The sequence below is a fragment of the Haliaeetus leucocephalus genome, unplaced genomic scaffold (assembly GCF_000737465.1).
Source record: "Haliaeetus leucocephalus isolate CR32 unplaced genomic scaffold, Haliaeetus_leucocephalus-4.0 Scaffold295, whole genome shotgun sequence".
NCBI classification, from domain to species: Eukaryota; Metazoa; Chordata; class Aves; order Accipitriformes; family Accipitridae; genus Haliaeetus; species Haliaeetus leucocephalus.
In genome coordinates, this window is record NW_010972731.1 from 6,521,998 (window position 1) to 6,549,258 (window position 27,261).

Genomic DNA, 27,261 nt, shown 5'->3' on the forward strand with positions numbered 1-27,261 from the left:
GGCCCCGAGCGGCGACCCGGAAGCGGAAGCCGCTCCCTCCCCACCCCCCGCGCGCGGAGCGCAGCGTTCGGTGTCCGCCCAGTCACCAGCCCGCCCCCCTTCCCCCACGGGGCTGCCCTCAGCGCCGCCGCTGCCGCCGCCCGCAAATCCCCCCTCCGGATCCCCCAGAAACGAAAGGGCAGCGGGGTCGCTTTCCCTTCCGCCGAGCCGCGCTCTACCGCCCTGCAACCGGGCGAGGGGGGAGGGGTGGAGGAGCGCACGGCGGGGAGGATTTCCCTCAGGCATTTGCGGCGGGCAGCCCAAAGGGGCGGGGCCACGGGGCTGTCCCGGTACGAGAGGCCCCACGGGTGACGGCGGCGGCGGAGCGGAAGCTGCGCTCCTCGGCAGGTGAGCGGGACGGACGGCGGAACGGGGCTTTCCCACCCCCTTTTCCTCTTGCCCTTTCGCCGCCGCCAACACGGCCCGAACCTCGGGGAGTCCCAGGGCCCCGCTAGGCCCCGGCCCGGTATTTTCCGTGGGAGCTGAGGGAAATTGTTGCTTCAGGGTAGTCCGGAGGGTGGGGGAGGGGCGGCTGTCGTCTCACTTTGCTGAGGAGGGAAAAAAAAAAAAAAATTTGTTAACGGTGAGGGGGGTGCAGCGCTCCCCCCGGGGCCTGCGGGTAGCCCCGGGGCTGCATTGGGTGAGATTTTACCTCTTTCACGAGCTCGATAAAGCTTGTTTTTATCATCGAAGTGCAAAACGGCGAAGGGGCGCAGAAATCTTAGGAGAAATCTCAGTGACAACTCTTCTCCTTTCCGTTTTGTTTTTTTTTTTTTCTCCAGTGGTTGTCAGGAATTCGAAGCACCTGCACGCCTGAGTGCTGGCAAAGCCTCATCCCCTTGCCTTTCGCCTTCCTCCTTCCTAAGGCAATGCCCAAAGTGAAGAGGAGCAGGAAGCCTCCCCCGGATGGCTGGGAGCTGATTGAGCCAACGCTGGATGAGCTGGATCAGAAGATGAGAGAAGGTAAGCGGCAGAGCTGGGTCTTTTCAGGGATGGGACTCTGAAGCAAGCTAATCCTTAACTGCTTCACAAAGCACAGCTTCCCCTGTGAATATAGATTGATGGTTTTTATATCTCTGCCTCGCAGTGATAGCGCAGACTGAGACTGGGCCGGTACTGGTCGCTTTTTTCTGGGTGTGCACTGGTTACAGAGCACAGAGGTTTGGTGTACAGTTGTTTTAGGGCACGCCGTGGCCAAACCCTGGCTGAAGCTCACCAGTGTGTGTGGACGGACCGGTGGTTCTTGTCCATGCCGTTGCTCTGGTCTGACGAGTAGGGCAGCCATGAAGTCACCCACTGTCCCAGCGTGGGTCACATCATCCCCACTATCATTCTGGTTATATTTCCTAAAGGAGCTGTTCCGGGTCAGGTCCCTTTTGTTTGAATCTTCTCCCATTAAGCTCAGTCTTATCTCCGTAAGGTATTAAAGCTATGAACGTTCTTGCAACAGTTTATTGCAAAGTGACTAAGGAAATAAGTTGGCTGCCTGGAACGGTCAGCTGAAACCTGGTGCTTGTGTTCCCTCCCAGCGGAGACTGAGCCTCACGAGGGGAAGAGGAAAGTGGAATCCCTTTGGCCTATCTTCAGAATTCATCACCAGAAAACACGTTACATCTTTGATCTCTTCTATAAAAGAAAAGCTATCAGCAGAGGTGAGGAACACAAATGCTTTATGCTGGGCAGGGGAAAATGGAACAGAGTAAGATGTCTGCCTGTGGATGTACCTGAACTGGGGCATTGGTGGGGAGGATCAGGTTTCTGGGGAGGGAAGGCTGGCAGCTGCCTGGCTTTAACTGCTAGTTACTACAGCTAGTAATTCCTGATAGTGAGTCTTCTAATGCTTCCCAAGAGCTACTTGCGATGGTTTCTGCTCCTCTACAGAGCTGTACGAGTACTGCATCAAGGAAGGATACGCTGACAAAAACCTGATTGCAAAGTGGAAAAAACAGGGTTATGAGAACCTCTGCTGCCTGCGGTGTATCCAGACACGGGACACCAACTTTGGAACCAACTGCATCTGCAGGGTCCCCAAAAGCAAGCTGGAAGTGGTAAGAGTTTTTAGCTTGTTCCTCTACTTGTCTGGACCCTTGCAGTACCCATTCTAACTCCTCCCAGCTCAGGGACAGCTGAGGAGGTAGCACTGTTATTCCTGGTCATTTCCTCCAGTTCTAACATTTTCTATCTTTGCTGGTAGAGTTGGTATCTAGTTGCTTCTAAAGTTACTGTTAGCTTTGGCGTGCAGGTGTTTAAAGTCATTAAAGTATGGGAAACAACAGAAAACTAGATGGTAGAAACCCTTCCCACGCAGACCCGTTCTCTGCCTTGAGGCCCAAGCCTGCTAGTCCACCTGCTCACATAGCTTGGCTGAAATACCCTCCTCGTGTTTCTTTTCCAGGGAAGAATCATTGAATGCACTCACTGCGGATGCAGAGGCTGTTCTGGGTGAAGCCTTTAGCCATAAGACTACTTTTTGAACTCTGAGGGATATCATCCTGCACAGCAGACTATTAGTGCAGTTACAGCCACCTTCTGTGTGATTGGATATTTGTGTATAGCAATTAAAACAGCAACATATTCGTCTGGATCATGTATACAATGGTGGTCGTTTTGGAGTAGGTTTTTGTGTAGCCATTTATTTTAAAATAAAGCTCTGCCCTCCTGAGAGAGTGGTGCAATCTTCTGACAAAACATTTCTATGCCCCTATTCTCCTGGTGGATGTGTTTTGGTTGGTTTGGTGTAAGGTTGCTCTACATACTCTGAGGTGTTCTAAATGTGGGTTGTTTTTTAACCAGCTCTTATCCCTCTTTCTCAACTAACTGAATTTAAAAGGCTGTGTGGAAAAGAAGTAATACAGTTCTCAAATGTCCAGTCTGATTCAGACTCACCCCTGATCTTGTGTAGAAGGAAGCTAAATTTCACTGGAACTCTCTGCTAAGGTTTGTAATTATTAGTGTAATTAGTGCGCAGATCCATTCAGGAATGCCAGCAGCTTATAGAGACCTACAGGTCACATGTTAAGTGCCCAGATACACCCAGGAAAGAGACAAAACTAGCACCAAGCTAAACCACTGCTAAATCTGATTTTGCTTCTTCCTCATTGAGCACAGGCTTTGCTAAACTACAACCTATCTAATCCTCTGCAGTTTAAGGAAACTCCCTGAAAATGTATTTGCTTCTCCTTAAAACAAAGGACAAGTATTTTATTATGTAGTTACCACAAGAACTTGGGTTCATGGAAATATAAAGCAGCTTTACTACAAGACAGTTTAAGGGAGCAAGTCCTTTAAGCACAAGGAAGATGCAGGACTTCAGCGTCCTGCTCACTGCTACTTCTCCCCTGGTTGCTCCTGCACAGCCTCTTCCTTATTGTCATCTACTGCACGTTTCAGTGTTCTGTATTTTTCCCAGGGGTGGGGGGTCTCCTCTCCTGCCATTACTTTTAACCACCGATAGTAGTAGCCACGGAAACCGTCAATTTTCTCCAGGTAGGGGTTCTTTGACTTATACTGCAAACAGAAATCCAACAAAACAAGTTTCTATTAGAACAGAACTCGTTTCAATACCAGCATGCTACAAGCTACTACTAAAGAAAGGGCTATCGAGTAACTGTCAGCCAGATCAGACAAACCCAAAGGAAAAGGACTAGGCAGATGTCTACATTTCCCCTCCCTTGTTGGTGTCCTTCCTGATGCCTTCACACTGTGACCAGTCATGGCTACTTACCCTGTCAAATTTCGGAGGGTACTGTGCTGCAAACTCCAGCTGGCGTATGATAACTTCATTGGGAGGCACTTGGTTATTCCTCATGTCTCGCAGGATCTCTGTGAGGTAACTGTAATCCAGCTGCCTCACAGCAGCAGCAATGAGGGTGCTGTAGATATACTTGTTGGGAGTTACTCCAGACCTCTGGAAACAACAAACACTACAGTTAAACTTGTTCATCTGCTAGCTAGAGAAGGAAAAGGCGCACAGGCGCTTCTTATGCAAGGAGCACAGCTCTCACTCTGGGACCCGTGTAGCAGCTTTGGCAGTGCCAGCACACCCCTTCCCGTGAGCCCTCTCCTGTCCCAGCGCAGGCGCATGACAGACCACCTGAGCTGGCAGCTATTCTACAGTTGCATGGTTTTGGAGTGAGAACACAACCACTCGCCACAGAAACCTCAGCAGGTCTTTTTGGAAGTGTTAATGCTTCGCTTTGCCTCTTCCTGCAGCTCGAACCCCAAGCAGCAGAGGTTTTTTGATTACCTTCATATCTGAGAGTAACTGCAGTCCATCCTTCTCTCGCTGGCAAGCGATCGCCAGGTTACAAAAGGTCGGGAGGTTAGGCGATAGTCCCCTCTTCACTAGGGCTGGCAGCACACTCTGCAAGATACAAGGGTTGACATCAGTTTCCAAAAAGTCTCACTGTAGCTTTCCAGACAGAGAGCTGAATGTGCTAGAACAGAGTCTGTGAATACTTGGAAATTAAGCCAAGCGCTAGTTTGTGGAAAACAGTGCGAGATCCCTGGTTTCTATTGTGCAGAGAGAAACGGGTCTCTTGGCAAAAGACAGGTAATGTCAGAGGCCTGAGGCAAGGAGATGGTGACAGGGCTGAGGTTTTTTCCTCACCTTTGCTCCTTCCAAGTCTCCCTGTTTACTCTTCTTCCTTATTAAAGCGTTAAAGAAGGTCACATCTGCTTTCACTTTACACTCATCTAAGCGTGCCAGCAAAGAGGACTCTGAGGCACTTTGGGGCTCCACCAGCTCAGCCAGTAACGTAAATGTTTTAATGTTGGGCTCTGCATTGTCCTCTTTCATTTTATTCAAGAAGCCCTCCACGTCCCCCATCAAAGCCAGTCGATCGGACGGTGTGACCACTGTCCCCAAGGAAACCACGGCTGCGTCAGGCATCCTGGAATCCAGCAAGTTGGGCAGATTGCAGAAACGCAGCTTCGGGCTTAGGCGTGCTTGTTCCTGCTCCATCTCGTTCTGGCCTCTCCTTGTCAACGCTCCCATCCTGCTGTGAGCTACATTGGGGCTGTCAAGAGCAGCTGGTTCTGTTTCAGTCTGATTCACATCTTTATTTTGTTGCTGGATCAGTTCTTCAGCCTCCACTGAACTCTCCTGAAATAATTGCTTTTCCATGGCTTCCACATCTAGCTGGACAGCAGCTGCATTCTCAGTTCCCTTCTTCCTCCGATTTTTCACCTTTTCCTTCTGCCTCCCGGGTGCAAGCCTTAGCTGAGACGAGTTCTCACCGGTGGACCTGAGCAGGAGTTCAGAAGCCACGACTGGATCACCTATCCCACAGTCTCTCGCAGCACGCAGCATCAAATTGTACGTGTGGCTGTCGCCCTTTATTCCAAGTTTAGTCATTTGTTTCCAAACCTGAAGAGGGGAAGATAAACACCAGATGTACATGATATTAAGTAACAGGAGCACTTCTAGCAGATTGTAAGCATATCTGTTAGCAGTATCTGCTTGCAGAAAAGGAGAGTTTACAGCATGATGAGGTGAGATGCCACTGGACAGTGAACAGCCACCTCGAGCTAGTACAGGCCTGCGAGATCACCCGGGGCAGTTTACCAGTATACGAGACATCCTGATGGAAGTCTAGTTTACAGAACTTCTCCTAGGAAGAGCTGAACTCCTATTTCATCAGCTCTGAGCAACCCGCTGCCTCCTGTGCGTTCAAGTGACAAGTTACAATACAGAAGCACTTTTTCCTCCCCACTTAGAACATGAAGACAAACCTGTAAGGCATATCGGAAGCCATTTTCACTGTCTTTTACGCAGCCCATGAGAAGGAAGCTGAAGGTCTCGGCTGTGAGAACATGGCCCTTGTGCACTATTTCCTAAAAGAGCAGAGAGAGCATTAAACTTCCCAGTTACCAGACAAAGAGTCTGTCGCAGTTGGCTGTGAAGCTCAAATACTGCTGTTGTCTTCTGGGGATACAGCAGCAACAAAGCATTGGGTGAACTCCCAGTGCTGTGAGCAGAACGATTGCTCCAGCAGAAAGAGAGCCCTGAAATGCCTGCACAGATCCTAGCTTCTCCCTGATGGGAGCTACAGGGAATTTGGGGCAGGAACCACAGTCCTTTTAGCTATTCTTCTGAAAAGAGCCACTGTAAGAGCTCTAAAAGGAGCTCTTATATGGGTCTTCAAAAAGAGGAACAGACAGACACAGTAGCTGCAAACCCCACAAAAAATTTGTTCGTTAAGTCTTTGACACACCTGACCAGAGTTTAAAAGCCAACCTCTGCAGCTGCCTCCTTTTATGTACTTAAGCTTAATATTTGGTATGTATCATTGTATGAGACCAAGGATCAATGAAATGTAAACATGAGACCTGTAACCACCTCTGCTGGAAATGAAATAAAAAAGGTCTACGCAATGCGGCAACTTCCAGGAGCTTTAACCAGAGCAGACTACACTTAATACAAGAAAAGTCATGTATTTACCTTCAGTACATCAAAGCACATCCTGAGATCTGAGCACAGGGCACAGACCTTCAGCAGCGCATGGTAGGTGATCAGGTTCAGCTCTTCGTTTTTGCTCTTTAGCTGCTGCCGTAATTTGAGAGCGCTCTGCAGGCCAGAGTCTTTCCACGGTGATTCAGCACAGGCATTGAACAGGGCTGTGTAAGTGGCCTCGGTGGGAGTTAAGCCTCGTTTTTTCATCTAAGGGAAGAGAAGAAAAATTTGAACTGGCTTGTTAGGAAAGGACTTGTAGAATTTCTTCACTTTTTTTTTAGAGTGTCAAGCTAAGAAGGTGCAAGCAGTAACTCAAAGGCATTTTGGACACAAAGCAACGTGACCAAATGCTTGAATCGGTTTCAGCTTAGAACACGTAACGAAGGTCTGAGAGAGGGGAGAATGTAAACCTACATCATTGTAGAGCCTGAATGCCTTTTTCACGTAGCCAACCCTGCCACAGCCGCCAATTAGAACAGTGTAATTGCTTTCTTCCGGCCACACACGATCTTCCTTCAGCATCTGCACCTCAAACAGCTCCAGAGCCTCCGCCAGCTACAGGGAAGAGGAAAATCCAGGATGAGAATCAATTACAATGGATATTAACATAAGCAGCTGTGGGTCAGTTGCGGTAGAAGGCCCACAGAGCACGGGATTCCTCACTAGCTCTTATTTTACTTCTTTCTGTGAAGATACTAAGCGATAGGATGATACAGATGGGACAGAGTTGCATCTTTCATCAATGCTATTAAAAACTAATTTAGCGAAGAGCTGGGAACGCACCTTGTCGTCTTTGATGAGGGCTTTGCATTTTAAGAAGTACCAGTACGGGGTGTTCCTGGGACCGTGTCGAGGTTTTCTTTCCGGTTCTTCCTCTCCCTCTCCTTGAAGCTTTAAATTCTGGAAGCGTGATGTGGTTTTGTGATAATATTTTCGAGAAGAAAATTTATTAGACAGCGTCCCGAACTCCACGCCTTCATCCTCCTCCTCCTCCTCCCCAACGGCTTCAGCGCTGCTGCCGGCTTCGCCCTCTCTCAAGTCGCTACCGGGCAGCTTGCAGGACGCCTGTGAGGAGCGGAACGGCCTCCAGCCGTTCAGCGGCCCCTCACCCGGGGACCGGAGCAGGCACGGCGCTTTCCCGGGCTGCTCGGGGCCTGCCCACCGCCCCGTCCGGAGACCGGAGGAGACCCAACAGCACCGCGAGGCGAAAAGGAGCCGCGCAGACCTCATGGTGTGCCCGTAACCAGCGGGAGGAGGCGGCGGAGCGGGGACGGGACCGCTCCGGTCCCCGCTCCCCTCAACCAGCGCCGCCTGCGCGGAACGGAAGGGGCGGGAACGAAGCCGAGTTTGCCCCCAGCTGGTTGGTGGAGAGAGCCGGGGAAGGGGCGGGGCGCGCGCGCGCTGCCCGCCGGGCCGTAAGGTCAGAGGTGAACTCCCGGCATTCCGCGGGAGGGCGGCGCGGGGCGGCGAGGTGCTGCCGCCGCCGCCTCCTCCCCTCACCTCAGGCGCTGCCGGCGAGGAGCGGAGCGGGCCGGGCCGGGCCAGCCCGGGCCCGGCCGCCCGCTGCCACCACCGCTACCACCGCCACCATCACCACCGCCACCATACCTCCCCTTCCTTCCCGCTGCCGCCGCCCCCCAGCCGCCACCATGCAGGAGCTCATCGCCAGCGTGGACCACATCAAGTTCGACCTGGAACTGGCCGTGGAGCAGCAGCTGGGGGCGCAGCCGTTGCCCTTTCCCGGCATGGACAGTGCGTGCGGGCACAGGGCGCTGCGCGGCTCCTTCTTCCCCGGGGTGCTCGGGGCAGGCTCTTGGTGCCTGTCGGGGGGGGTGAGGGAGGGAGGGAGGTTTGAGGGGATCTGAGCGCCTTGCTCAGGTCTCTTGCGTAGATCCGCCCAACTTCTGCGCTCCCTGCGAGGTTTCCGTCTTAATCCGGGTGTTTGTCTTTCCTACTTAATGAAGGCTGTAGTTAGTAGCCAGCCAGGCTGGAAGATGAAAGTTGAGGCATTATCGTGAATAAACATTGCTGTCCTGCATGACACTTTATTATTTTTTTTCATTCCCTTTTGATAGATGAGGCATTGCGATGGCAGGGAGACTTTGTCTTTAGGTATATCCCTGGCCCGGTCTCTAAACCTTTTCCTCCAGTCTAATAATCTGGCATGGGTAGTCTTAGGGGACTCACCATTTGCTGAAATTTTCTGGCCAGGCTACTAAACTTGTGTTTTAACTCCCTCAAACGTTGTGGTTTCTGTTGGTCAGGATCAGCAAGGGATAACACGCTAATGGTTGTTTCAGGCTGTTCTGGTCAAAAAATCTAAGACTGTCGTTGCCAGGGCTGTAAATACAGGGTTCACTGACATGATTGACCTAACAGCGCAGGAAAACCCTGTCGACAAAACCTAAGTATCTGAAAAGCAAAACAAGCACCTGTGCAAATTCCCCTTGGTGTCCCCCAAGAAGAATACAGGTATTTGTGAGGGCCAGACTTCAACAAGGAATTTACGCGGGAAAGTAAATTCCCCAAACCAAAATGCTGTTTTTCTTTTGATGTTGAAGACCAGAGTGTCTTGGTGGGGAAGGAAGTATTTTAAAAGTTGTCATGAAACTTTGTTAAAATGAATTATGTTTCTTTGTTCTCTCTGCAGAATCAGGCGCAGCTGTCTGTGAATTTTTTTTAAAAGCAGCCTGTGGAAAAGGCAAGTAATATTTCCGATACAATTGGGGGAGGAGGGGGGGAACTAGATTTTCTAGCACTGTCTACAGTACTCTTCTTTTTTGTGAAGATGAGGGGATATCCTAGATTGAGGGTAAAACTGAAGGATGTTGGAATAACTGCAGCAGTTGTGAAATAATGGTGGTGTTTTCAAGAAGCTGGGAGGTGAATAAAAAAAGCTACCGGTAAAGGAAGGCTTGAACTTACCACGCACAGACGTTGCTGTGGATGTGCCTGTATTAGCTGCTGTGGTTCGTGGTTGCCAGAATTAAGAGCTGGAGACTACGTTGCTTAGCTCGTTAGAGAGTAACGTAAGACTTGTCTGGAACTCCCAGTTTTGCTATTGCCACTAAAGGCTGACTTCATAAGAAAAAGTGATGTCTTCTGAAAGCCCTCTTGCAGAGGGGAACAAAGTGTTGCCGTTGCCCTGTGCCTTCTTGTGCCGCTGGTTTTAATTGTTCTTTTTTGCCTTCTCCTTGCCCCATCCTTCTGCAGGAGGCATGTGCCCATTCCGACACATCAGCGGGGAAAAGACAGTTGTTTGCAAACACTGGCTACGAGGACTGTGCAAAAAGGGAGACCAGTGCGAGTTTCTGCACGAGTATGACATGACCAAGATGCCTGAGTGTTACTTCTACTCCAAATTTGGTAAGGGGCATTGTAGCTCCTACTTAGTGTTCCTTGCTGGCGTGGGAGTCTAGTGAAGAGGATCCTGATACATCCCTCTCGTCCGTCTTCAGAGCATTACAGTTCTTCTGTGTCCAGTGATGCCATTAGTTTGTAATTTTTCAGATCTGCTTAGTCCTTCACCTTATTATCCCCCAAAATTTGTGACTTATCATAGATGTCTTCTCTCTCAAGAGCTTGTCCCTTGGGGGAAGAGGGGGGAAGTTCCAAGTTTTTACTGGGTTTTATGCCTTATGTTCTGTTTTGGGCATGAGATGAGTAGGCTGAGCAGTTGGTCTTTGCATGACTCTTATTTTGGGGAGTTGATGAGCAGCAGAGGGCATGGGGGTGCAAAACTTTTATGCACTTGCTTTCCAGCTCTGGAGATCTGGACATAATGAGGCAACTTGCTGTCAGAAACTTACAGTCTTGTAGGTTTCCTTGGATTGAGGTTAGTGTGCAATTTGTAGTTTCTCCACGCTTCTGGTGCACTAAATGTTTGGTTTTTGTTATCATGACTGCTCTTTCAAATTTAGTTTCCGCATTGTTTTTAAAAGCACACATAAATAATCCAGTCTGGTAGAACTTTACTCACCGGGGGCGAGTCCTTGGTGTTCTTCATCTAGGTTAAGGCAGGCAGTAAGACTGTTGTGCCTGAACTTATAAATGTTGGTAACAGCTTTGTGGGAGCTACATGATCCAGGTAATGTTTTGAGAGTCATTTGATCTCGAACCTGCACAATTGACTAAGAAGTGTGTTTGCCTTTGGTACAGGGGAATGCAGTAACAAAGAATGTCCATTCTTGCACATTGACCCGGAGTCTAAGATCAAAGACTGTCCCTGGTATGACAGAGGCTTCTGTAAACATGGTATGTATGTCACACAGTTGCTGCTTCTGTGGCTATAATCAAGGGTAGGGTGTTGCTATTCTTTCTTTGCGTGATCTGCTTGTGTACCTGCTACTGCTGAGTGCTGGGGTATGTATATGTGGAACGTGAACTACTGAGCTTTGTGTTGCAGGTCCCCTCTGCAGACACCGACACACTCGAAGAGTAATTTGTGTGAATTACCTAGTAGGATTCTGTCCAGAGGGGCCTACCTGTAAATTCATGCAGTGAGTATGCTTCCAGGCTTGTCCTGTAATCTCGTGTTTCCCTTGTAATCCGGTGTATGTCAAATGAGGCTGCTCCAGTGCTTCCCAATGGCTTTGGAGATTTGGCCAATGTTTAGTTTGTTGTACCAATTTGAGGATATGGGGCAGCGCCTCTTCAGGGAGTTACCAGTAAGACTCTAGAGTGCTGATCGGATGCCACCAGTGCAGTGGGATCACATGGGTTTACATTCCAGAATACCTTACAGGTAGAGGGATGTGCTACATACTGGATTGTCATTTTTGTATACGTAATTGCTGAGCATCAGAATGCAAAGAGGAGTGGGGAGGGGGAGGTCCATTTCCTGTGAGCCAAATTTAATTGGCTGAATGTTTGTTTTGTTGTTTGGAGTTACTTGACTGAGCTGATGGTAAAATGTTGGCATATGATTTGAGAATCAATTTTCTTGTTTCCATCTAAACCAGCCCTCGGTTTGAACTGCCAATGGGAACCACAGAGCAACCACCACTGCCTCAACCGACACAAACACAGCAAAAGGTACACAATTCCCCTGCCTCCCCTACACGCCCACTCTCAAAGCATTTCCCACAGCACTTTAAAAGAGGGTATATTGTCTAGTGGTCAAAACTGGACAGCTGGATCTGCTTTGCTGGAAAGTCTTGGAGAAAGACTCACTGAATGAGGGAAAACCTTTCCTATTTCACAACAGGGTGTGATAGTCTTTTGTAATTAAGAACTTGGAGACAAATCCTAATAAACCACAAAGCACCGTCCCTTCTCTTTTCTCTTCCCAGCCCTCTAATGTCCACTGTCTGATCACAACGGACCGCTGCTGCCTTTGTCCTGGGACTGTGGTGTTTTGCTTTGTTCTGTTGCTCCCCTCGTCCTGGTTAACCTTCTCAGTCATTAGTACTGTCCTCCAGCTCAGAGGCCAGCAGTGGTAGTTCTGTTGCTTGGGGCACTGCCTGGAAGGGAGGGTGCTGTGCAAGAATTAAGCAGTGAGAAACCCCGAGTGCCATTATAGTGATGAAAGCCCTACAATTGCTCGAACTTTACGTGGAGATGTAGTCACAGAATGCTCCCACGTTACATAGAAGCACATCATATGTGCTTGTGCAGCAATCTGCTAGTTTTTGTAATCTGCGTGACATCTCTCAGGGATAGCAGTGGTATTTTAGCAGCCTAAACCTACTCTCTAAATCTGCTTTCCAGAGAAAAGCAGGATCTCTGGGCTTTGTAAACCTCACTGCTTGATTCTTCTCTCTGGTGCTCCAGCTGGCAGAGCACCCACACACAGATTTGGAGGAAAATTGATCATTTGATATATGGGGTGCTCTTTTCCCTTCTTAACAAAATAACAACCATAAAGGTCTTTATCCTCGATGCACTTAAGTCAGAACTCTTCTCCTAACCAACAGAGGACACCCCAAGTCATTGGAGTCATGCAGTCTCAAAATAACAACACTGGGAACAGAGGACCCCGGCCGTTGGAGCAGGTCACCTGCTACAAGGTAATTCAGAGGGGAGGGAGACGAGGAGGGAAAGCAGAGGGTGCTAGGTTTAAGAAGTACAGAGTGCATGTCACCTGGACTACGTCATGCTGCTTTCATGCTGGTTGCTTGTCACAGGCAAAGGAACAAGGGGTGTTGGTCCTGCAAAAGGTTTTTTTGCTGTGTAAACAGGTTCATGAAATGTGCGCTCTGCTCAATAGACATTGTGTTTTGGTGCGTGGATACAGCTGTGGGAATTGGCATTGAGTTCTGAGGCCTCTAGGTTGCTGGTTTGCCAGCTCACGGACTTGCTGTGACAATTAAGGCTGTTGTAGGACAGACTTTGCTCGTCTGCTAATAAATAGGAAACCCTACCACAACAACAGTTAAAGGAGACTGCTGAACTGTATATTTCAAAGTAAGAGTTAATACTAGTTTTGTCTCATGAGTTAATTTGCTTACACTTGGTGACTGTAGAAAGATTTTAATCTCCCCTGTTAGCCTAGAAGGTCCTTGCGAGTAACAGAAATTGAATATGCAAAGACTGTTCAGCATTTCAGCTGTAAATGCACCCCGTCGCTGTCAAACCAAGAAATGAGCTATTCACCTCGGTTGCTCATTAAGGAGCACCAATAAAACTTTGACACATTGAGCTTCCATCTCTCTCTATTTTTCCACAAAAGCCCCAACCCTAGTCACTAGAAAAGGGCAAAGAATCTTCCTGTCCCATCAGCTTTGACAGTTATGTCATTGTACATGCCAACTTCTGTGCCTTAGTGCTTGTTTGGGTAAAAATTACTGTGACTAGACAGGGATATTAAGTAGCTGAATCCATTTCACTGAAAACCTTTAATAGCTGCTTATTATTTTAGCTACAAGTAAATTACGTATCTGAAGCATGCTGTTGCACCAGATCCTGGCATTTCTCTCTGGGCTTGAATAACTTCAAGGTGCAAAGTCATGAATCTCTTGTTCAGATGCATTTTTCTTTGTCTAATTCAGGATAACCGATCAGGAGAGTCCCCATAGATCTCTGATGTAGTTCTTATCAGAGGGAGTAGTCTTGGAAGCCTCCAGTGTTGAAATTCTTGTGTGTTACAGCCCTTTGTTGTTCGTAGCAGTGCGCTGAGAGCTCTCTCCTTTGTAGTGCATTATAACAACATGGCATCAGGTTGCTCTCAGCACAGAAGCAGCTTTTGCTCCAAGGAGTGGAAATAGCCCATAAATGGTGTCCCTTATGACACCATGTTTCATTTCACCCGCTAAATACTGCATATTCCATACGTGGAAAAGCTTCCAAATCAGGACAGTTGCCAGCTACCTTAATAAAGGCAGCTAGAGGAAAAAAGCTGTAAATGTGTAATAATTCCTCTCTCTCTCTTTCTCTTTCTCTCTCTCTTTTAGTGTGGTGAAAAAGGTCATTATGCCAACAGATGCACCAAAGGACATCTGGCCTTTCTCAGTGGACAGTGAAAGAGCAAAACGAAGAGTGCAAGGGAGCTATTAACACTGAGAAAAGGTTTCTGCCTAGCACTATGTCTTGAACTATTAATCAGGTTGTTTTTTAATGCCATTACTGAAAGAACTGGTCAGAGGCTGGCTGCTGCTAAGCAACGTTTTTGTAATTGTCCACAACTTTTTTTTAGGTTTTAACCTTTTTAAAATTTTGGCCTCCGCCTGTTTTCATTGAGCCCTTGTGAAAGGTAGATCTAAAAGCCAATAGATGCACAAACCCCTCACCGGTGCAGCAGTCTACGTAAACGCATCTTACGCCAGTGTTTCTTTAAAGTGTTTTCCTTCTGCCACTTCTCTTTGGAGAACCTGCAGCGTTTCAGCCCTCCCTGTGGAAGCAGGAAGACTGACTGGGAAAGCTAATGCTTGAAATGCCTTCCCTTCAGTGAGGAAGCAGGGATTCTGCTGTCCTGTAGTTCTTAAAAACGGAAGTTGTGTTCCCAGGTCCAGCCTGTTGTAGTCGATAAGCTTGTCCTGGTGGCTGACTTAACACATCATGTACATCAGGCTGTAAAACTCTCGTCCACTTGCTTTGTTTCTGTGCTTCTTGCTATACTGAAGGTTAGAAATTAATTTTCTGGGTGAGAACCGATCAAGGGGAGAATAAATTGGCATCTCTGTGGTTAGCCAAACAATAGGAACAACGATTGTAGGAAAGCCGCATCTGTGCTCATTTTCCATTTGCAAAAAGCAAGGAGGGAAATGAACACGGCTTGAAGAGTAGGAATAGAAGAGCCTTGTCTCAGCCCCCCCATCGTCCAGCTCACACTGAGCAGGTATTTCCATAGCCTAGAGAAGACCAAGAAGTGGAGATGTGTATTCTTAGAGAATACTGCTTTTAAAAGTGGTAGAGCATTCTTCTGAGAGCAATTTTTCCAAGCCAAAACCCATTCATTTTGTGAGAAGACTATTTCAAAAGGGCCAATGATAAAATGTGAATTAAAAAAAAAAAGTGAACTTACAATGTGAGCCTTATTGATTCTAACCCATCTTTCATGTGCTGACTGCCTTTATACTTTGTTTTTATTGAAATGTACTGATGGAAAAAGCTGGCTGTGAATTTATTTTTTTTAAGAACAAGGTCATATGACTAGATTAAGAGAAGTGACCAGAGCCTATGTTGGTTTGTTATTTCACTGTGGGGAGTCGGAGTCAGTCAAAATAGAAGTTTCATGTCTAAGTGACTATGGTATGACAGACCATCAGACACTTCTCACAGTGGCCAAAATTTGAGATGCATTATCTGTGTTTAACTAGGCACATGTAAAAGGAACCAAGACACTTCGGTGCCTGGCTACCTTCCTGATCCAGTTCAGGAGTTTCTGGTCTTCACTATCTGAACCGATGTTTTCTGAAACTGAAAGCTTTCCTGTTACCACTGAAGCTCTTGAGAATCTTCATATGCCTCAAGAAGTGGTTTTCACTCTCCCTTCTATTCAGAAAAGGATCCTGCAGGCTGTACCTGCAACGCCCAGCTGCAGTTGCGAGTGTCAGCAGGTAGTGTTGGGACAGTGGGATGCACTTGCTTAGGGGGGTGCTCGAGGAAGGTTCTCAGCAGGGGCCAAACCCACAGATGTTCCTTTAAGCTCCATTTATCTACATCATGTCTCCTGTTAAACTTCTCACCGCTGCATTTAAGTCAAGAAGCAAAGTCTTCCTTCATTTTAACTTCATGGACCATTAAAGTTCTTTTAAGCTCATACCCATTCAGAATAACCTTCGAGCTTCTTTTAGCAATGAAAGTAGGTAGCGTTTTGATAGAAATTTTGGGTTATTGGAGGTAAGAAGCATTAGAATCCCAGTGACAGAATGGGAGTTGCAGACCTCCTTAAAGCTAAACCAATCTCGTCTCAAGACAGTGCTCCAAAATGATGGAAAACTGCCCAAACACCTACAGCCCCCAGGTGACAGCCTGACTGAGAAACACATGGCCACACCACCAAGACACCTAAAGCTCAGATATTCTTTCAAATCAAAATATTACCTCCTTTCAGCTAGTTGTCCAACCTGTACATAATGGCCATTAAGAAGCAAACCAATGCTTTTTTACTTTTATTAAACAGTTAAATAGGAATTGATTGTAATAGTTTTCCCCAGTTCATAAGGTAACCCAAGTAGCAGATGTTTTCCCAACCATCTCTGAACTTAGCCTTCAGGGCTGAAAGTCTTAAGATGACAAACTCATTTGCACAGTACAATTAACAAGCCAGCTATAAGTGTCAACTCAGTAAACATAGCGTGTATGCACTTTATTGTTGGTCATAATAGTACAGTTTTTAATATGAATAGTTCTGATGTCTTCTGTCAGGGTAGCTGTTCCAGTAGCCAAGTCTGTTCAAGAGCTGTACCTTCACTTTCTGAAATTCACACTTCAGTGGTACTTCCTGTGGCGGTCATGCTCTGTATCATTCAAAGTAAAGCAAGTTAATTTTACTGAAGTCACAAGAAAAAAAAAACCACCACACCTGAAATTACAGGGAAAAAAAGCACTCCACAAAAATAAGAGCATGTAGTTTCTAAGTACTGTCAGGTCAGACAGGCAACAAGATCTAAGTTTTCTTTGTCACCAAGAAAATATTGGCCATCTGATAACTTACTGACTAAGCATTCAGGTTCCCTATGGCTAAAAGAAGTTTGCTTGCCCACAGTCTCGGATTCAAGCAGCAATGGTTAGCACAGTCTTTCATTTTATTTCTAAAAGCAGCAGCAGATTGTTTTTATTGCCCCAAGCACTCTTTCAAGCTGCACTATACGCACTCAGCCATATTGCTTTTACTTACTCAGGTGACTGTAGCTCCAGATGTAGCTGATAACAACATAACCTGCAAGCACCATTGAGATACCACCAAGCCCCCCTTTCTTGACGTTGATGTATTTATTGTAGTATCTGTCGTAACCTGTGTAGGAGAAAAGTTTTCATAGCAGCCAGATGAGCTGCATATTTTTCTGTCTCAGAAAGAAGCGGACTGATTTCACAGAACTTCAGGAAATTGTTTCTAATGAAACATCTGAGGGTCTCAGAAGCAAGTCTGAGAGAAAACAAGCCATCTGTTAGTTAAGCAAGGTGAACTCAAGTTAGTAGCACTAAACCCTAAAAAAGGAAAAAAAAGCCCATTAGCATTTTTCCCTAAACATTATTGTGACCTTCATGAGATCAAGCTGCTTTGGAATTATCTAATTCTTTCACACTAGCACATATACATTATGTAGACACTGGCCTTTGATATTGTGTGTTTAAATCTGCCTGAATGCCATATCTGTAACTATAGCAAAGGACATCACTCAAAACTTTTGCCAAGTGATCTGTAAAAGCCCTGTGTCCTTTCTTACCATCTTTAGGGATCACTTGCTTTCTTTGTAAATTTATTTGTGATGTTGGGAAACCTCAAGATTTTCAGCAAGTAGGTTGAGGACTAAGGTCACCATATTTCCTCTTTATACCAGAAGGAATACTGAAAACAAATCTCTGGTGGATAAAGCCCACACCAGAAACAAATTTACAGATGGGAGCACAAGACACAACACGAGGCACTGTTTTGGAAAAGCAAAAATCGCCCCGAAGCAGCCCCTCTACTGCCGGATCCCTCTGCCACGGCCAAGATCCGCTCCAGCAGCCAGAGAAGCTTACACACTGATCTGCCTAGCTCCGTCAGGAGAAGGGATTCACACCCTCCAGGTCTTCGCCGGCCGAGGGGGTGCGGAGCTGTTTCGGCAGGGCGGGCGGGCCCCCTCCCCTCAGCCCCCCTCACCTCTTCGGAAGGCCCCCAGGATGCCACCGGGGGTGAAGTCTCTCATGGCCAGCCAGGTGGGCAGCTGGCCCAGCTTCACGTCCATCAGCTTCATGTCCTTGAGAGGAGCTGCGGCAGAGAGAGAGACACAGCCCGGTCAGAGGGGAAGGGAAGGAAAGAGCCGCGGTCACCTTGGCGGCCCGCCTCACTCACCCGGCGGCTGCGCCATCTTGCCGCTGCTGCTCTGTGCCGCCGCGGGGGAAGGCGGGAAGGGGCGGGCCGCTGAGGCTCACGGGAAGAAGGTCAGGCGGGATTCCCGGATGTTGGGGCGGGTGGCGAAGGGCTGGCGCCATGTTGGGCGGGTTGGCGCTGAGGAGGTGTTGGCCTCGGTGTCGCCTTGTCCCCTTCCCCGTCTCCTCACCGGGGGGGGGGAGGGTCGGTTCCCCAATGGGGGCTGCACACTTTGCCTTAGTTGCCACAGGCGCTGCGTCGAGGCCTGGTTTGTCTGAGGGCCTGTCACAGGGCTGGGGGCACCCTGAGGGGTTTTCCCTCCCTGTCCTGCTCCAGCAGGCCTCCTCAGCGGCCGGGACCCTTGTCAGGAGACGCTGGCCCAGCCGATGCTCCATGACTTGTGCAGGCTGTCCTCCGATGCCCCAGGGCAGGCCAGCACCTTGCTTCTTCATCCCTGCCGTACCTTGCGGTCTGTCGGGTGCCAGCGCTTGCCAGGGCTGCAGAGGTGAAGGCTCCTGCAGATTGTGAAAACAGCAGAGAGAAAAACTCACAGGTCTTCATCAGCACCGTCATGAGACTTCATCAGCAGTCTTCTGGGGGCTGCTGATGTCCCACGAATCAACCTTTTCCAGCGTGCTCTGAAGAAGCGGCAACTCTTAACACTGTAAATGTGCCTTCACAGATAACATATACTGCAACATACATTTAAATTTGTTATTGTATATTGTAACGTAAGAAGTGAGGGCTTCTCAGACCTCTTCCAGGGGTCACCTGCCCTCTCCTGCAGTCTTCTTAGGTGGCTTCAAGGCGAGAGGAGGAATGTTAGCCTGTATTTTTCACAGGGATTAGGTGACAGGTGAATAATGTATCGTGTGGTCCCATTTCAGTGCCTACTCAGGACTTTTCCCTGTGGTAACATGCTGCGTTTTACTACAGCTCCTCTGGAAGGATGTCAAAGGCAAAAGGAAAGGCAAGGTCTGGGTATATGGTGGAAGTAAACCTGCATAACCAGAGTGGTGAAAGAGGTAACGCATGGATAAAGACAACTTTTGCCATCCTGCAATAGGAAAGAGCCACCCAGACCTATTTCTTGTTCCCAAGCGTCTTTCTGGGGGATTTAGCACACACAGGCGCCCAGAAGGTCCCCCCTGGGCAGACCAAACACCTGCAGAGCTGGCTGTTGTGGGAGCAGGATGGGTTATGGGGACGAGAACTCCAGCAGGTGTCACTCGCACTTAGCAGAATGCAGCTGCTGGAAAGATGCTCTCATTAGCCTGACCTCTAGAGGTTTTAAAGCGTTATCATTCAGGTTCATAAAATAGTGTCAGGTTTTGTTGTTGTTTATTGTGGTGAATGCGAAAAGCAAAGTGATACAGCAGTAAACAGGGAGCAGCCATCCACCGCTGTTTCTGACAGGTCAGCCAGGACCCCACATTTCCTAGATATTAAATCTCCGTCCCACAGAGGACTGTTAGAATGGATCAGAGACGATGAAGACTAAAGTAAGGACGCTGAAGGGGGCCCACAGGGCTCCTACATAGACACTGAGCTACTAATCTCCACAGCTTTTACTTGTCTTAGGTCGCAGAGTCTTATTCCACATGCCTTCCTCCTGCCACTGCAGGATTCTTGGATTATAATCTGTAGGGTTTGTTTTACCTGGTATTAAATGAGTTGAGGCATGGGACCTCTGTTGTCTGAAGAGGTATGGTACTCTGTAATGCATCTTACTCAGAGGCTGGTCTACATGTCTAGCTTCAGCCTCTATTTTACTGAAATTAATTTTTTTATATTGAATAGTGCTCTCCCATAACATAAAAATAAAAGCAGAAGGAATAGATTACTGCCTATTTTTTCTTTCACTTATTAACAGAAAGTAGGATTAGGGAAGTATAGTGTACCTGATCACTTGAAGAAAGGGGTCCAAATTTAGTCTCTGTTAAATGGGTTAAAAATTCCCTTATTAAATTATCCTTTATTATATTGTTGGACTTTACCGGTAACCGTCATTTTATTGCTGAAGTGTCCCCTGATGAACTACTATGTGGCCTTTTTACAGTACTTGCATAAAAGCATGCTTCAAACTTGCTTCCCTCATTCTTGCAAGGCAACTTATTGTTTTAAATAGGATTACTCATGCAAGGCAGATTAATTCACCTACAGGAAAAAAGCCAATGGTGGGTGCTTCATTTTAAGGAGTTCCCTGCAGAACAGAAGAGCACATCGAGTTGCTCAAACTGCTTATAGCAAGGTCTGGGGAAATTTGGTTTGTTAGGGTAGGAATGGAAGTTCATAACAAGGATACACCTCCAATGCAATTAGGGACAGCGGTGACCTAAACCTTGGCCTGAACTGCCCGCTCTGGTAGAGTAAGAGAGGAATAGTGCTGTTGTCTTTATGCCATCTTAATCCTGAATCAAGCAGGAAGAGTTAAATGGTACAGATGTGTGGGAGGTTTTGCAGCACATTTCCTCCCTTTGACCCGTGCTGCTGGCCAAAATTCAGGGTCTCATTTGTTGATCCAGAGGGGAGGAGGAGTGATGAAGAAAGGTATTTCTAATGTATTTCTGTTTGCTTACAAGAATGCTCAGAGCCCTTGTTTCCTGAACACAGAAGAAATCACGCAGCTGAGAGCCAGTTTCCTTGCTTATAGCTCCAGACCTGCTCCAGGCAGCAATGTGACCCCAAATCCCTCTGTTTCTTGTATTCAGTCCAGGTTTTATATCAATGATTGTTCAGGCTCTTTGAAGTTTCCGTTCCCTGCCTGTTTCAATATGCTGTCTTTCTGTCTCCTCCTCCACCTGAACTGTATTGTCCATCCACACATAACCTTCTTTCCTTTTAATATCCTACCCAAAACTGTCCTCCCAGAGCCTTCAGGTACTTGAGCAATCTTGCATTGTGGGTGGAAACAGACTTAATGTCTCCTTCAGCTACCCTAAATAAAGGAATGCAGTTAAACCTACCAGTTTCAAGAAGGTTTAACCCAACCTATAAAAATAAAAGCCTAATGGAGTGTTGCCCTGAGGTTTTCGTCTTACTGAAGACCCCTCTAGAAAATGCTGTGAAGTTTATAAGTAATGGCATAGAAATAATAGGGAGTACATCATTCAAAAAACCCAGAGTATTTTGCAAAAGACGTCAATAGATACGAAAGAGGTTTCCTTTTTCCGGTAGCAACCGTAACACATAATGTTGCAGCTTTCAGTCCAAAGATTCAGTCGTAGCCTGAGAAGTTAAGTAACACTCTTCATTAAAGTTGCTGAAAAGAAGTAAAAAGCATAACACAACCTCTGTCAGACTGTAAGATCTTAGAGGCTGGGATCATTTTTTCTGTTCTGTGTGCCATTCTTTGAAAACTTGGGGTCTCACCTGGGCCTGGTGGTCAGTGATGCTACAGTCATATGTAGACACAGTGTCCATAGGTGTGTAAAGTAGCACAAAGTGGCCTTCAAGAAGGTCAAGAGATGAGGATTTACCTAACTGATCCTGCGCCCACTGAAACTGATGACAAAGCACCCAGTGCTTTTAATAAAGGATCAAACCTACACAAGTGGACAGATATGGTTCTGAAACCTGAGGTTTGGCACAGGATGCTTCTTGGCTCCTAAACACTTATTTCAATCTGATGTCTTCCCACCAGCACAGGTTAACCGGCTGCAGCCGTCAAGGAGAAAGACAAATCATGGGCTACTAGCACTTCCAGAAGCTCAATGGAGAGATGCATGTTTTATCAACCAGTAATTTGGAGAAGGGTTATGGTCCCAGGTATCTTGATCCAGTCTGTTGGTTTTTAATTGTATGAACAGTTTGATGTGGTGAGAGCAGGGCAGCTGCTCGGCATAGGTCTCAAACTCATTCATCTAAAATTGTACTTGCAGTGGAAACCAGAGTCCGGAGTTGAATAGGGTGAGAAAGGGGTGTGGAGTTTGGAATCTCTTCCATGGCCAGACTTCCTCAGGAAAACAGTGAGCTGCCTTGCATAGATAACAACACCTAGGGATTGACCCAGCAAAAGCAGTTGAGAGAGTTAACCTATGATTGCAAGCAGACTGCTTGCTCTGCATTATTATGGAGCCATTTTCCTTAGTCAACCTCAAAACACTTTACAAAGGAGATTGCTTACCAATGATTAATAGTTCAGCATGTACATAGTTCTTTTCTCCTTCACAGCACTTGAGTATCAGTGCATCTTCATGCTCCTCTGATACAATGTGTAAGTTAATGTTATGATTATCTTTTCAAGTACAGAAATTTGAGCCCTGTGTTTAGGACTGGGGAGGGGGAATTCCTCCCGCCTCCTTTGGCCCCACCTTGCTGGTCTTTGCTTGTATCTAGTGTCAGTTGCAAAAGTACCTCATTTTGTAGGTCTTTGATCAGCCTGCTGGTTAGCTAAATATATACCTGTGGGGAGATAATTACATGCTATCAGTAGTAAAGTGGTGTAAAATAATTTACGTTAATTAAAACACTTGCAAAACCAAAGCAAGAATTTTCACTAAGATAAGTCTGCTGCAGCAACTGCCTGCTTCCCATAGACAAACATGAAAATAAAACCAGGGACCAGTAAAAACCAGTTTCTTCATGCTAAAAAGAGGAAAGACATGCACCCACGGGGAAAACCATGGTGGTATCAATCCAGAAGGGCAGGACTGAACACATCTTCGATCTGTGCGAGCAGATCTGCCTTCATGAACATGGAGAAGACTGGTGTGATGAATCCCATCTTATCAATGTGTCTGTTTGGCTAAGTGTGAGTGGCCCAGCAGGAGGGTTGTACAAATGGGCCTCGTATTATTGGGGGAGGATTTGGAGACTAATTAAATTTTGTGACAGAGGCTTAAAAAAAAATCACCTTGTTACCATCTTTGAATCCACTGTCAGTTCCTCCAGCACAATCCTTGTACTCTTCCTCCCTTCCCACATTTATGTCTGATGAAAATACTCAGCACTTTCATAGCCTTGCGTGGAAATTGTCTATCTGACCTTCCCAGCTGAATCTGAAGCTGTGTTTGATTAGTTGGTGAGTGAGTTGGTAAGATACCTGCTCCTCCATCTGTTCTCCCTTTTTTCAGTGCTTCTCTATGGCGCAGCGTGGATGCATGCGTGTTTGTTCGCATCATTCTCCCCCCGCACGTACCTCTGTGTTTTTGTTGCCATACTTCACTCACAAAGGAGCGATGCTTTGCACCCCTCCCCAACTTGCACCAGATGAAATTCTAGCTTTTTCCAAGGTAGTGGAAGTGGCATAACAGATCTGTCTAATCAGGCTTGCCCCGTGGCCATGTTATCCTATACGCTCGATGAGAAAGGATCTTAAAGCCAGGGTGAGAAAGAGATTCCTCACTAAAGATCAGCTAAGAGTCGGGTGGGATTTCAGCCACGCGACCCTGAAATTCAAGTAGGGGACATGGGCACCCCCCTTCCCTCTCCTGCTCTGCAGCGTGAACTGGGAGGTACCGCAGGGGACTGGGACAGGGGAGCCAAGCTGCAGCGGGAAGTATTCAAATGTATTTCATTTCAGGGTGACCTTTAACAGGTGTGGATTTACTGATGGGGAGGGGAGAGGGAAGTAAGCGAGGGATTAAGGGGACTTTACCCTCCCTCCACTTTAAGCACCAGCTTGCACAGCATTCCAGGACTGTGAGATGCAATTTGTGGCTGTATGGCTTTATATCTTCTGCCTCCCTCAGTTCTGCTCAGGGCTGCGGCTGCCCCTGGTCTTTAGCACTGCTGGGGATTCAATAGATGGAATAGTGTACTGCCAGGTGTCTCAGATATAAACCTGGGGTACGGGGTGGGGCAGAAAAATCACCCTCTTATCTGCAAGAATTGGGATTTAACCTATAGTGGAAGTGCACAGTTCAGGCAAACAAGGTGTGTGGTACATTCCCTGGGTGACTTTGCCTGGAGATCTTCTCTTCTTGTTCTAGTGCTGCTGCATGCTGTTGAACAGCTGCTTTCCTCTAACCCAGTGTCTGCTGCAGTTCAGTGATGGATTAAGGCAACTCTCCATTTTCCTTATCCCTCTCTGAGGGGAGCTGTAAAGTTTAATTAATTACATTTTGTAAAACACGATGAGGTTCTTGGATGATAAATGCTACACAAATGTAGAGTATTTTTTAATGAGCATTGTATGACAGCTGCAGCAAAATGCATGTTTAATCAAACCGATCTGAGCTGCAAAAATCCTCTCCCTGCTGCTATCAAACAGAAATGTGGCCAAGCACTCTGTCTTGCATAGGCTAGGGTCCCAAGGCATTTTTCGAAACTTGAACAAAATAAAAAGGCAAGGAGTATATGTATATACCTGTATTTTATAGATCTCTCCCTTTATGTATGCAGTTTAGATTATATAACAATACCGCTTAGCAATAGGGAAGGGAAAGATCCGCTAACAGCGTGGCTAGATGTCATGGCTGTGTGGCAGGGGTATGTATACCTGCTCTAGTTTTGCCTGGCCATGCCAGGGACCAGAGTTCTGGCACTATATATTTTGTGTTTTACAAGTTTCCCACAGCTGTGGGTATGTGAAATCAGCCTGGCTGCAGCTTCTCTGGTACTCCCTCCTAAGCAAACAAGGTTAAAATGAAGTCTGGGAATGTCCGTCTTTGTTGTACACTGCAATATGAGCCGATCCACAGAACTAAAGGTAGTTTCCATAAAGAAAATTGCAGCCTGCTGTAATTGCAAGCAGAGTGTCGTTTCTTTTGCTGGAATTTGGTCAGGAAAAAAGATAGTAATTTCTTGAGGTAAAAGACCTGCCTTGGGCTACTCGGTGGCTAGAGCTTCAGCCCTACACTTCTTCCAGAAAGCTGTTTCTGCTGTTATCAGAATGCTGAAGTATCAGATCACTGGTGAACAGAGGAGAGACATGACTTGAAGAAGCACTTAAAGCAGAGCCTGGAAGAAGCAGTCTATAGATTTCCATCCAGTGATGACACAGGCCAGTCCTACCCAGTCATCCTACCCAAGGATGCTCTCAGCAGAGGCTACTACAGTCTCTGGCACTGGTGGTATGGGATTGAAACAGTGGCAGCAATCAGTCAGAGTCCCCTGTACTTCATCTGCACAACCGTTTCCTTAAAGCTGCCGCTTTGCAAAATTTGCCTTTTCTGGACCTTTGATAGTCTCTGCTTCTTTTGGTCACCTGGAGATTTCCTTAAGGGGAGAAGAAGAGGAGGAGAAAGGCCTCTGTGCACATATTGGCTGGCTGTGCCAGGAAGGAAAAAAAAGGCAGAAGAAATGAGCTGTTGAACCCATGGTGATATGAGAGGGATGAGTGAGACATTGTAGGGAATAACCAACCAATCAACCACTCTCACAAGCAATTTGTCTTTCCTCATTATAAGGCAACACCATAGTGGGAGAAATGTAGGGCCATTCTTCAGAAGATTTATTGCCCTGTAGCATCTGCCTGAAAAAACTCTAAGTGCTGAGTAGAGCAGGAAATTGGAAGTAGATTGCATAACCTGCAATTCAACAAAGTTCTTAGACCTTCTGTAGAAAGAGAGTGCTGGAGTTTCAAAGCTGGGTCTAGATTTTAAGGCTTTCTCAGTCCTGGGAGAAGAATCAGTGTAGGTTTGGTTAGAGCGATGGAGGCTTTGCCATTTACTGGTCTCTAGATAATAAGAGCATCCCAGAGCGCTGCTTTAACCAGTACAGAGGAAAATACCTCCCAGTGCTGTGATGGATCTAACGGTGCCTAAGATTAGTGAACCAAATGCACTTACGTGAGCTGTTGGAGTTCGCAGGACCTCTGACAAGAGAGGGGTGCCTATGTTGCCTGCCTGTGAACATATCTCTTTACAGCCCTCTGTATGTACAGCATTTTCTCAGAAACCAGCCTCAGGGACAATTATACATTAATAGCTACTTCTTTCAGAAGCAGCCAGCCCTGCTCCTGAGAAACAGCTATTTTCAGGCAGTCTTGTTCCTGAGGAACTGCTATTTTTAGTGAGTTCTATTTCTGAGGCAAAAAAAAGAAGAAGAAGCCATTTCTGTATCCCTCCACCATGGCCCAGACCCACTGGCTGTGGTTGACTTGCATTTTGCAATAAACATTTCCTCTTTACATCTCAGTAGCCTGAAGAAAGTGGTTCTCCAGCCATTACAGAAAGCAGCAATCTGAGCTGGGGCTAATTATGCAGGGAGGGTTTGTGGGAGGCAAAGCCGTGCTCACATACTATAGATTCCATTAGAACGAGTAGGGAGATGTAATGGGGCTCTCCTGGGAGATGCAGGACTTTTAGATACCTAATTTGGAAGTCCGTTCTGGTATCCATTTTCAACATCCCAAGAGTAATGATTAATCCTGTACTCCAGGTTTCTCTGAATCAGTTTGTAGCTGTAGTAAATATGGGCTGAACATGATAACGTCATTGATGCTATGGGTAAATGACTTGAGGCAAGAGGAGCTCAGGTTTTGTGGCCATTAACTCACTGTGCACAGTCATCTGGCAGCAATTTCGACTCAGGAATCTGCAGCTGAGATAAAGGAGGCTCTGTCAGAGCTGGAGAATGCGGTGTTTCGCAATGTAAGTATCTAATATGCTGAAGGCCCCATAAACACACCCCAGCAATGCTGTGTTCTCATTCCTGCAGCATCCCAACAGCATGGACCTGGAGATCTTCCGTACGTTCTTGCGACCATGGCCTTTCAAGGGGCATTTGGTAGATGCAACCACACACAAATTCCAGTAACACCTTTTTATTATTCACAGATTTAATGCAAATAGTGGTGTCCTGACAGAAGGGTGAAGTGATTCTCACCATGCTGAAGCTGTCCTGAATTTCAGCAGAGCCTGTGCAAAGTTCGTCTCAGGTGTGTTACGGTCTCTTCCCTACAGCTACTTCTGCCTCTGATAGGTGTGCTGCTGAAGGTAACACGTTTGGGTAATAGTGGCATCAGCAAAGAACATACACTGGAACCACGTCTTGGCAGGTTTGTATATACTAGTAGGTCTTTCCTTGGCAGGGTGTTGCCATCTGGATTCAACAGAATCAGCAGCTCTAGTCTTTGAAGAGGGTCACGGCAGTATTGAAAAAAAGCCGCCCATCCAGGCACCGTTTGCTCAGGGGCTGCTCTCTAAAGACTCTGGTGTGTGTGTGTGTGGTCTGAAGGTCACTTTTTCTCGGAGCGAGGCTCTTCTTTCCTGTCTGAGTGAGAAGGGGAGGCTGTTAGCGGTTCAGCGTTGTAAGCAGTTTCCCTCTGCTCTTGTGCAGGCAATACTGATGAACTTGGTCTCTAAGTGAAGATTATTTATCTTATTTTTAACCCTCTGCAAGAGAGGAGCTTGGTTGTGTTTGT

General features: G+C 46.9%; 4 protein-coding genes across 6 annotated transcripts; 2 read left to right on the forward strand and 2 right to left on the reverse strand.

The window, feature by feature from the left end:
- The first annotated feature begins 254 nt into the window (after positions 1-254).
- On the forward strand, positions 255-2,705 carry BUD31 (BUD31 homolog (S. cerevisiae)). 2 transcript variants are annotated; one of them, XM_010570338.1, is made up of 5 exons: positions 255-387; positions 822-1,002; positions 1,569-1,691; positions 1,921-2,087; positions 2,435-2,705. In XM_010570338.1, the coding sequence occupies exons 2-5, from the start codon at positions 909-911 to the stop codon at positions 2,483-2,485; spliced, it is 435 nt and encodes a 144-aa protein (XP_010568640.1). In that variant the 5' UTR covers positions 255-387; positions 822-908; the 3' UTR covers positions 2,486-2,705. The 2 variants fall into 2 exon arrangements, with proteins under 2 accessions (XP_010568640.1, XP_010568641.1); XM_010570339.1 differs by lacking the exon at positions 255-387 and adding an exon at positions 523-544.
- Positions 2,706-3,366: 661 nt separating this feature from the next.
- PTCD1 (pentatricopeptide repeat domain 1) lies at positions 3,367-6,700 on the reverse strand. The gene is made up of 6 exons (XM_010570595.1): positions 6,482-6,700; positions 5,773-5,874; positions 4,649-5,407; positions 4,286-4,402; positions 3,764-3,946; positions 3,367-3,546 (listed from the first exon to the last, which is right to left on the reverse strand). Exons 1-6 carry the CDS (start codon positions 6,698-6,700, stop codon positions 3,367-3,369), a joined length of 1,560 nt encoding a protein of 519 aa, XP_010568897.1.
- A 1,246-nt stretch (positions 6,701-7,946) lies between these two features.
- Positions 7,947-17,729, forward strand: CPSF4 (cleavage and polyadenylation specific factor 4, 30kDa). 2 transcript variants are annotated; one of them, XM_010570342.1, is made up of 9 exons: positions 7,947-8,245; positions 9,144-9,194; positions 9,707-9,859; positions 10,652-10,747; positions 10,899-10,992; positions 11,455-11,527; positions 12,409-12,501; positions 13,885-13,999; positions 17,437-17,729. In XM_010570342.1, exons 1-8 carry the CDS (start codon positions 8,143-8,145, stop codon positions 13,951-13,953), a joined length of 732 nt encoding a protein of 243 aa, XP_010568644.1. In that variant the 5' UTR covers positions 7,947-8,142; the 3' UTR covers positions 13,954-13,999; positions 17,437-17,729. The 2 variants fall into 2 exon arrangements, with proteins under 2 accessions (XP_010568644.1, XP_010568643.1); XM_010570341.1 differs by lacking the exon at positions 17,437-17,729 and having other exon boundaries at positions 13,885-15,037.
- On the reverse strand, positions 16,204-17,981 carry ATP5J2 (ATP synthase, H+ transporting, mitochondrial Fo complex, subunit F2). Its single transcript, XM_010570340.1, has 4 exons — positions 17,934-17,981; positions 17,742-17,849; positions 16,773-16,889; positions 16,204-16,392 (listed from the first exon to the last, which is right to left on the reverse strand). The coding sequence occupies exons 1-4, from the start codon at positions 17,947-17,949 to the stop codon at positions 16,364-16,366; spliced, it is 270 nt and encodes an 89-aa protein (XP_010568642.1). The 5' UTR covers positions 17,950-17,981; the 3' UTR covers positions 16,204-16,363.
- Positions 17,982-27,261: the final 9,280 nt, after the last annotated feature.